The 11157-nt window shown below is 40.1% G+C and overlaps 1 protein-coding gene across 1 annotated transcript; it reads left to right on the top strand.

The window, feature by feature from the left end:
* Positions 1-10690: 10690 nt before the first annotated feature.
* Positions 10691-11077, top strand: LOC113352681. The gene has a single exon (XM_026596477.1). It carries the CDS (start codon positions 10691-10693, stop codon positions 11075-11077), a length of 387 nt encoding a protein of 128 aa, XP_026452262.1.
* Positions 11078-11157: the final 80 nt, after the last annotated feature.

Here is an 11157-nt window from a genome sequence, read left to right as displayed (position 1 = left end):
TGGTGGTAAATTTCTTGGCTGATTCAGTAAGAAATGGTCCAACTTCCCTTGCTCGATCATTCGCAATATAATCTTCCTCACATTTCTGCAATTGCTTGTTGTGTGACCGTGGAATATATGATAGACACAAAATTCTTTACTCCTTCTCCCTGGAGGTGGCTCTTCGCCTGTATTATGTGGTTCTGGAATAACATCCATTAGGAGAGCAGCTTCCCATACTTTATCCACTGTAGTGTTCAACTTTGGCAGATTTACTTGTTCCCACACTATTCTTCCATCTTTCTTGTTATAATGTGTTTGCTGTCCTGCAGAGCTTTCTGGTTGAATTGTATCAGTACCTCCATATTTTTGAAGTTGCTTGTCTCTGTACTATTTATCAAACTCTGCTTGATCTGCACTGCCCATAGCCACTAACTTTTGTTCCATTTCCGCATTACTCCTTCCTTGATTACCTTGCGATGTACTCGCAACAGCATTTGTGAGCCTCGGAAATAAACTTGTATTTCCACATTTCGAATCAAATATTGCAACTGGGTAAGATTTCATGTCTCTTTGCTTTTCTTCGAGGGCTATATATTCTTCTTGAAATTCGCGCAGTTCCGACATTGTGATTGTATCCTTTACTCTGAAAATTTGGGTATATAATAGGTCTGTTGCAAAGAGAGCATTAATGAATGCGAGAATAATATGTCTCTCATCCACCCGTCTTCCCATTTCACTACACATTGTTCTCCAACGAGTCGTTAGATGACTCAAACTCTCATTTGTTCTTCTGCGAAGTCCGAATGAAGTCTCAATCCCTGGTCTTGATAGATTATTACTTATGTATTGCCCCAAAAAAACATTTTGTAGATGATGAAATGAACCGATGGATTCTACAGGTAGGCCTTCAAACCATTTCAAAGCTTCTCATGCTAGACTTGCAGCAAAATATTTGCACATTACTGCATCATAATTTTTCCACTGCAATAAACATCTAGAACAAGCTTTCACATGTTGTATCGCACATGCGCTTCCATCAAATATACTTGTAAATACCGGTAAACTGCACTTAAATGGTATCGATGCTCTTTGAATTTCTTTTGTAAATGGAGTTTTTCCAGCTTCCTCCACTTCTTCCTCTAGTTGTTTTCTTTCAACATTTCTCTTTGTAGTCATCATTTCTCTTAATTCTGCCATCTCCTTAAGAATTTCTTCGCTTAATGATTGATCCAAATCCTCTCGGATGGGTCTTTTTAATCTTGCTTGTCTCAATCTATTCTCATTATTTTTTTGGTGTATTGCCTTTGTATCTCTTGTTGTTCAGTTTCCTCTCTTCTTTGCCTACGCCTTTCAGTATTTGCTTCAATTTGTACTCTATCATGTCATTCTTCATTGCCTGTGTGATCATATCGATATCTTAATATTTCTCTTTCTTGTGGTGTAACTCGACCCTCATCTATTTCGTCTATACGATGAAGCTCGCGTCCCCTTACTCGATTATCAATATGACGCAATCTGTTTGTAATTCTCTTTCTTCGAATTCTTCCCTTCTTCTCTGTCTATCTCTCGCACGTGCAATCTCTCGCTCGCGCTCATATTTGTATCTCAACATTTCTCTACCATGTAATATAATTTTTCCTTTCCTTGGATCCTCTTCTTTCTTTTCACAATTAGTATTTGCACGACGAAGAAGTTCGCGTGGGTGTTCATATCAATTAGTTGCTGAGTCAATTATACATCTCTTTTCCCTTTGATCTTCCAAATTTTCATCTTCTTGCGAGTTTTCTTCAATGACTTCCATATGTTGCCTTCGCCTATCATTTCTTCGATTAGATTGGCTCTGTCGGGAAGAACTCCTATTGGATCTTGATCTTGAGCGTGTAGCACTCCTTGACCTTGGTTCTTGTAATCTAAGATTCTCTTCTCGTAAATCATCATTTTGACGGATTAAATTCGCACGCTCCTCTTCTTCTCTCTTTCTTTCAATTATTAATTTTTTCCTAAGCTCTGCAATCGTCATATTTCCTTCACTCGTTGTAATTTGTTCTTCGTTCCCAATTCTCTGTTCTTCGTCTGTAGAATTCTTCATCGAAGTATGGACACTCACTCTATCATAATCTATATCATTATTCTGTCCTTGTTCTCGCTAAGATCCAATTGGAATTTCTGTTCTTTGATGTTCTTCCATTCTTTCCTCTTGTTGCTCAAGATTTGTAATTCGTCTTCGTTCAGCAAGTCTGTGGCTTCTTCTAGTTGTAATTCCTTGTTCAACAACAGACTCGATCCTTACCATTTCTAAATTTTTAGATCTCACTTTTTTCCTTCAAATCTATGATATACTATCAGGAATTAGCATCCAAAGCTGTTTCTAGCGCCAAAATTGTAGTTGTAAGAAATCTTACAACTACACTCCACTATAACTAATTCAATCTCTAGATGATCATATGAATTCTTGATTCTATTAACAAAAGATTAGGAATGTTTACAAGATAGATTCAAGTATTGCAACAATTCTACTTGAAACCTAAACTCACTTTCTCTCTCTTCATATCTCTTTGCAAGACTTGTCCTAGAATCCTCCTACAAACAATGATCTCTCTCTTTTATATAGGATTTTTACATAGTGGGTGACAGCTAAGAATCCCATTATTTTCAGGATCATTATGTGATATATTCGCTCATATACAATCGTTTATCTTCGCATAGCATCCTTCTTCGCACGATGCTTCATACTTTACTCGTGACTTTGCTGACATTATCTGGTGTGTCATCTCAACTTTGCTGTGTACGATGCTCTTCGCTTAGGTTGTACTCTTTACTTCGCGTAATTATTAACGTGTGCGATATTTAATTCCTGCACATTAGTTATAACTCAAGACAACAATGGTGTTCCCTCATCCATCTGAAAAGAAAAATGTACCACTTAAACAAATTAAAAGAAGATTACTTACAACAGGAAGTAAGTGAATGATTGGAAGGCCGTGCATTATTGACTCCTGTCCCAAACGGGGTCAAGGCAGAAGACCTGACATGACAGAGCAATTTGGTACAGTTTTCAAAAGAAGAACTTGACTCCTAGTCCTTGTGTAATCTCAAATCTAATGACTAATCCTTTACGACTAGAGGACCGCTTGCTTGCAAGGTGGGAGACTTAAAATGCCGATGAAGGAATCAGTTTGGGTTTCTATGGTTGTTGCTAGTTATTGAATCATTTGCGCTAGTAAATCTAGTTTGCTTCTTCAATGATTTAGTTTTTCATAATTCATGTTGGTGTGAAGTAATTGGAAGATAAGATAAGATGTACATTTTTTTTCCAATCAAGTTTACAGAGAAGAACAAGATCTAACCAAGTAGAACAAACTGAAATCGCAAAATCAGAGATCCACTAAGATTTGAAATTGAGAAATAAGACTCAAACTGAATAACCTATTGCTAGAAGTGAAGATAAAGCAAAGGCGCACGAATAAACCTGTCGATTCAACACGAGAAAATCGACTCAAAAACACTGTGTTGCGTTCAATCCTACATTGATCTAACTGTAGGATCAGAATCTCGCAGAAATAATGCCTTAGCGAAATTATCAGCAACACAACACAACATCGTTGCGGAACAATTTCAGAAATGACATAATAAACGACGTCAACTAAATCATGAGAAAAATGTGACGGTCCTGCGAAAATTAGAGAATTAGCGAGATTAACATTTGTAAGGTCGCGAGAATGTCGCAAGCCATATCCGAAAATAAAGGACATATTAGCTGTCATCCACTATGTAATTCCCTATAAATAGCCGCTCAGTTGTAAAGAAAAGGGAGAGATCTTTTTCTGGGTGAGAAACAAGTAAATAGGAGAGAGAAAATCTAGAGCAGTGGTTATTCTTGATTCCTTTATCTTTTCTTGTAAGATTGTTCAAAGATTGATCAATAAATTTAAGATTGTTAATCTAAAATGAGTTGAATGTTAATGAAATCTTGTGAGGGGTATAGCGAAGGATTTCCTACAACTACATTAACAACTCTAAGTTAGTTGTATATAGATTGATTCTTTGGTAGAATCTCCACCATTTGTTATTTGGATTATGCAGGCTCCATACCCATCAAAGTATTTTCTCTCCATCACCGTCCTTTTTCAACATCTGCACCAATGAATGAATCTCCACCGAACTCCTCAACCTATGCATGGAGGAAAGCGTCGACCAATACATCAAGAACATCTCATAAAGGAAATCCCTCGCATGCGTTTCCTTCTGTTAATATGAAAAGAACATCCACAAAAAAATATGAACCTAATGATTTCTCTGATGCTCGGGGTTTGATGAGAGGAAGAAAGAGTTTTTTAATCAAAAACAAACTTCGGCTTCATCTAAAGTCTCTAAATCTTCCTCGTCTTCTTACCTTTCTGCATATTCTAGCTCTAGTTCTGCTTCTTCCTATTCTCAAAAGGAGAAAGAGATAGAAAAAGATATCCCTCCACCTTGCAGAATCAACTTAGAAAGTTCTACTCATTTGGATAATCAACATCGACTTCAAAAGCCTGCTCAAACCTCTCCACAAAAAAATAACAACAATCAACTTTCTTCGAATCCACCTACAAAGAATATTCAAGAAACCCAGGTATTTCTGTTGACGGAAAGAATGCAAGAGTTGATGCAGACACATCACAACAAATGCCTAGCCTTCCATGTTCTCGGAGCCAACCCTCCATTCCCTACTCTAAGAACAGCCATTAGGAATAAATGGAACCCAATGTTCTTCAAGCATCTTCAGTCAGAACCAAGGCTTTATGAATATAAAATCCTCATGCACCACGAAAGTGACAAGCAGATTGTTCTGGATAACAACCCATGGATCATTGAGAATATGGTATTGATGTTCAAAGATTACAGTAAGTACTCAAAAGACCCTGCTGCTTGTTTTAAGAAAGTGGCTTTTTGGATTCAACTGTTTTACCTTCCTATGTATTTTGAAGACAAAACAGCTATAAAACAATTACTGTTTAAAACTGGTAGAGTTATTGATGTTGATTTGGAGGAAAAACCAGTGAGAGCTAAGGTAGAAATGGACTTTTCTAAACCTTTCATGCCTGGGATTATGATAAACCATGAAGGACTCACTTGGGTCCAATTTGCATACGAATACCTTCCTACTATCTGCTATCGTTGTGGGTTCTTAAGGCATGTAGCAAAAGATTGTGTAAACTTTGCCAATTTTGAACATGCTGTACAAGACACTAGGTTTTCCAGATTTTCCATATCACAAACTAAGTGGAAAAATGAGAGCTTCAAGGCCTAGACCTACTCAGATAAGTTTCACTCCAATATGTTTACCGGCACATTCAGTCTCTCAGCATTCAGATGATGCACAAGGAGAACATGCAGGCCAAAATCAGCGTCAGAGAGGAGAACTACAAGAACATGCAGGACCTTAAAGAACAAAGAAGGGGAAGGAAAAGATGGAAAACACTGAATCGTTCACAGACGAACTTACTACAGAGCTCACACCACCGCGTCACCCGATCTACAAGCCGGTCCCAACTCCACTATCATCAATAATGGAAAACCTTGGCAGGATGTGGACCCCAGTTCCGCCAAATAAGCAGAAAAAGAATGTTGGTACTGACCTGCAGGCTGCCAAGATAGCTCCGTCAATCCATGTACCTGCTAAAACTGTTACAGAACATCCAAAAGACAGCTTCTCAGTGCAAGTACCAAGGAATGACACATCAGTAAAAGCGGCGCCTGTCAGCTACAATGAAAGAATGAGTTCCAGCTTTCATATTAGGACCCATTTTGGGAGTCCAGCTGCGCCACCACTATCTCAAGTAATAATACCTGATGCTGGCAGAGCAAGGATTTTTCAGCCCAAACTCAACCCGTTTGCAACTCCAACACCGCAACAACTTGGTGCCACCATTACTAGTGTCACCCCACCAAGCCAGGCTCATACTATTCAAAGCTCGTCATCCTCTGCCAACAAACCAATCTCGCTTACTCATTTTTTCAATCAGCGATATATTAACATTCTTGAGTCTTTTCTGCAGGATAAAGACGCCCAAGTGAACATAGTTGTATTGATGAAAAATGGTGAGCCTAATGTCTCTGTAACCCAAAACCATTTCCTACACCCACTATTCAAACCCATAATCATCACATTCCCCATTCCCCCACATTTCAAACTCACATTCATCAAACCCCCTCACCTCAACCACCACCACCACCCACCACCACCACCCCCCACCCCCATCACCAAAAACCAGCTCCAACAACCAAGACCAATCACCCCCCCCCCCCCCCCCCCCCCCCCCAACCACACCTCTGGTAACAACTCACAAACAGGTTATATCACCCTCTTCCTCAACTCAATCCCATATCCAAACCATGCCCCATCCTTCCACATATCAAACCCATTCACCCCAAAACCTCCATCACCCAAACTAAGCCCCAACAACAACAACCAACCCCAATTCATACCTACAAAAGGAAAGAAAAACAACCAAGGAAAAGCCTACCACACCATCTAAACATACCTCCAACCCCTGATTTTGGTGCGTCACCCCCACTTCCTAAAACTAGAAAGTTTGCGTCTGTTGCTGAACTTTCCAACCCAATCCCTCCAAGATCCCTTCAATATGAGATCCCAACCATTAGAATCTGTAAACCGAGATCAACCAGATACCTTCACCCAGATCAATCGATCAGGCCATATAAACCTTCTGATATACTCCCTCAAAACCAAAACCTCTCACAACACCCGCAAAACCAACAGCAAAACCCAAAAACCAAACCTTCCTGGAAACTTTCTTTGGATGACGAGATTGATGCTGATGCAACTAAGACCTCAACTGGTAAGCGAGATGCTGGATCAAGCCATCACTCGCAGTCACCATGAATTCGTTAGCTTGGAACTGTCAGGGGATCAACAACACTTTGACTGTTCACAAAGTGCGTGAATACTCACGCAGCATACATCTCTCTTTGTTATTTCTTTCTGAAACCTTAGCTACTAGAAGCACTATGAATAGTCTTTGTAACTCCTTAGGCTTTGATGAATGTTTTGTAATTCCTTGTAATGGACGTAAAGGTGGACTATGTTTAATGTGGAAGGTACACCTAAACGTCCAAATATTAGTGGCAAACCAGAACATCATCCATGCTTACATTGACTGTGTTTTTTATGATCGTCCTTGGCTATTCTCGGGAATATATGCTCCTCCTCACCAACCGGCAAAAAAACATTTTTGGAGCAGTCTTGCGAACCTGATTCCAACCCCAACGATTCCTTGGTTATTAATGGGAGATTGCAATGACATTAAATTCCAAGAGGAAAAGCAAGGTGGCAACATGGTTAGTCCAAGGCAAACAAGAGATTTTGTAACCATGATTAATATCAATGGCCTGATTGATCTTGGATACATTGGTGATCCGTTTACCTGGACCAACAAGCAAGTTGGTGAAGATTACATAGCAGAGAGACTAGATAGGGGAATGTATAACCAGCTTTGGCTACAGTTCCAACCAGACATGGTAATTAAACACCTACCCAGGATATCTTCAGACCATACTCCATTGTTACCGACAAAAGAAACGATGAGCAAAGGAAATAGAAGCTTCAGAATGGAACATCTTTGGTTCTTCCACCCCCACTTCAAATCGGTTGTTGAGGCTGCATGGATCAAACACTACATCCTAACCCACCTCAAAACCTGCTCCTCAAGTTAAGAAACACTGCTTCTAAACTACAATAATGGGCAAAAAATACTTTCGGTCACCTGCCTTCTTTGGTCAAAGCGGCGGAAGAAACAGTACACCATGCACAGTTACAATGCAGCTCTGCTTCAGGTGATCATCTTCTTCTTTGGTTAAACAAAGAAAAAGATGCTAGAAACACTCACCTAGTGCTGGCACACTGCTTGGAAACATACTGGAAGCATAGATCAAGAAACCGATGGTTACAACAAGGAGACCTCAACACTACATACTTCCACACTCAAGCTTCTATTCACAGAAGAATCAACTACATCCATCATCTGCAAACGATGCAAGTACATGGACCCAAAATGATATTGAGTTATCCAATTTATTACTCAATCATTTTGATAATTAATACAGGGGTCCCCCAACCTCCATTGATGAGAGCTTATTTGATAACTTCCAACCTATGCTGACAAATATTCAATGTGAAAGCCTAACCATGGCAGTTACTCATGAGGAATTCTCTATAGCTCTTCAAGGTATTGGTTCAGAGCAGGCGCCAGGGACGGATGGCTTCACTGGCAAGTTTTATAAAGAATTGAAGACAACAACATACACAACCCTATGGGAAATGGTTCAACACTTCTTTCATTTCAATCATCTCCAACACCCCATCAACCACACCCACTTAACCCTCATACCAAAAATCCAAAACCCAACCAGCCCCAACCATTTCCGACCCATCGGGCTATGTAATGTTGCTTACAAAGTCATTGCCAAAATCTTTGTCAATAGATTGAGGCCCGTTCTCCAATTCATTGTGAGCCCATTTCAGAGCGCATTCATTCCCAACAGAGCTATTCACGACAACATATCCAAAACATATCCATTGCAGCTGAGTTATTCCATCATATCAGATTTTCCGCACCAACAAAAAACCCCAAAATAGCACTGAAGTTAGACATTAAAAAAGCTTACGACAGTCTGGATTGGGGCTTCATCGATATGACTCTGAAAAAGCTTGGGTTCCCAGTCAGGTTCATAGAGTACATCATGACTTGCATAACAACCGTAACTTATGCCATTAAAATCAATGGAACGATCAAGGGTAATATCAAACCAACTCGTGGATTTACGTCAAGGAGACCCCCTCTCTCCATACGTCTTCATACTATGCGCAGAAGTACTGTCAACAAACTTGGAAAAATTGGAAATGCAAGGCAAATTAGAAGGACTGAAAATATCCAAAAATGGGCCATCAATACTCCATTTAATGTATGCAGATGATTTGTTAATCACTTGCAGGGCTAAACCAGAAGCTTGTTTAATTCTTCAACAGATGTTGCATACCTATGGTTCAGCCGCAGGACAAGAGATAAACAAAAGAAAGTCAAGCATCATTCACCACCCAAGACTATGGCCGGGCAAAGTACTTGAGCTACAAAACACCTTTCAGATCAGTACTACGTCGGATCCAAGTAAGTACCTAGGGGTAAATTTCAAAAGAGGCAGAAATTCAGCTCATATGCACGTGGAGCTATTAGAAAGATTGCAGAGGAAAGCTCAAGGATGGATAACTAGATGTGTTAACCAAGCGGGAAGAGTTATCCTGATCAACACATCGCTCACTCCAACAGCAAACCATGTGATGCAGACTCAAATGCTACCAGCACACATACATAAGAAGATGGATAGAATTACAAGAAATTTCCTCTGGGGTCATACTTGCCAGTCATGGAAGATGCATCCAATTGGTTGGGACAAACTGTCAAGAACAAGGAAAGAGGGAGGTGTAGGCATAAGGAAAAGCAAGGAGCATAATGAAGCATTATTGCTCAAAAGAGTGTGGCATTTGCATCATAGCAGGCAATCGATCTGGAAAAGAATGTGCGATGAGAGATACTTACACAATCGCCCAACACTGGAAAAACAATACCACAGACCACCAAGTCAAACAGCAAGCCCATACTGGAAAAATTTAACTTAATATAGCTTCTGTTTTGCAGGATAATTGTTTTAAACAAATTGGAGACGGCCAAACAACTCCCATCAATGATAAATGGATCAACCAAAACTCACCAATCACCACCAACTTACCACCTCAAACTAAAGTAGGAATGCTCATCCACCCAAACTCCAACTCATGGAACCACCAGGTAATCCTACAATCATTCGACCCCATTACAACCCAGAACATCTTAAACATTCACTTACCAAGAAACCCAGTTCAAGACAAGTTTGTTTGGCCGTACAATAAACAAGGAGTATACACAGCAAAATCGGGCTATAGATTACTCACATCCACACCCTCTCAACCACCCAACACCCACCTCCACAACATAATCCAACTCCCGTGGAATTTACCCAAATATGGAAACTTTTTTGTCCACCAAAAATTCGACTTTTCTTATGGAAAGTCTCTCTAAGAGGATTGCCAACCTTTGACAAACTCCATCACTTCAACCTCACCCCAACCAACCTACGCCCGATACGCAACTCTCAGAGAGAAACTGAACAACACATTTTGTTCGATTGCATCCAAGCTACCCAACTATGGAACACCATCATCTACCACCTCCCAAGGAGCCCAAATACATCACCCACATCATCAACAACGGCGAATACAAACCCCCAGAAACCAAACAGCATGCACCAGGTACTTAGCTCACAACTATCAACAAAAACAAAAGGTATCTATAGTTTTACATTGTGGCATCTATGGCTAGCAAGAAACTCACATGTTTAACAAAGGAAGCAACTCACAACTACTCAGATCAAGGATATAGTCCTAACTATGTTCGTAGAATATGAATGGGCACAACAACACATTATACCATACAGCCCAGACCAACCACCGCAACACATCCAAACTACAAAATATAGAGACGCAACAATAATGGTAGGATGGACGGCACCGGAAGAACATTGGATAAAAATAAACTCAGATGGAGCAGCGAGAGGACAATAGGGACCAGCAGGAGCAGGTTGCATATGCAGAACACACACAGGACAAGTAATCATGGCATTAGCAACGGCTCTTGGACACACAACAGGCTTAATGGCGGAAACATGGGGGCTACTACTCGCAACAAGATTAGCAAGGCAACAAATGTGGCAACCGGTATGGTTCAAAGCAGATTCACTATCCTTAGTTCAGATGACAAAAAATGACAACGAGAATTTGCCATGGTACATACAAGGAATGCTACAAGAAATCAAGATGCTAATGACGGAGATCCCTCAGGTAAAACTCACACAAGAATACCGAGAAGCTAATCAGGCAGCGGACAAACTAGCAAACGAGGCAATAGAATATCAACAACAACACCCAGCGGTATCAGCAACAAGAATTTGGGACAACCACTGCCAACCTTTTATATCAAATATTGTAACTGTAATCAACTAAATTTGTCAATTCAATAAGGTTCCCCCTGCCAAATGGGGGTTCCCAATTCAAAAAACAAAAACAAAAAAAATCAGATACAA

Source organism: Papaver somniferum, chromosome 2, assembly GCF_003573695.1.
Source record: "Papaver somniferum cultivar HN1 chromosome 2, ASM357369v1, whole genome shotgun sequence".
Taxonomy (NCBI): Eukaryota; Viridiplantae; Streptophyta; class Magnoliopsida; order Ranunculales; family Papaveraceae; genus Papaver; species Papaver somniferum.
Note: the sequence above shows the minus strand (reverse complement) of the source record. Positions and strands in the feature narration are given on the sequence as shown.

What these genes read in the sequence shown, in the direction of transcription:
- LOC113352681 (XM_026596477.1), top strand. Translation starts at nt 10,691, where the DNA reads ATGGCATTAGCAACGGCTCTTGGACACACAACAGGCTTAATGGCGGAA.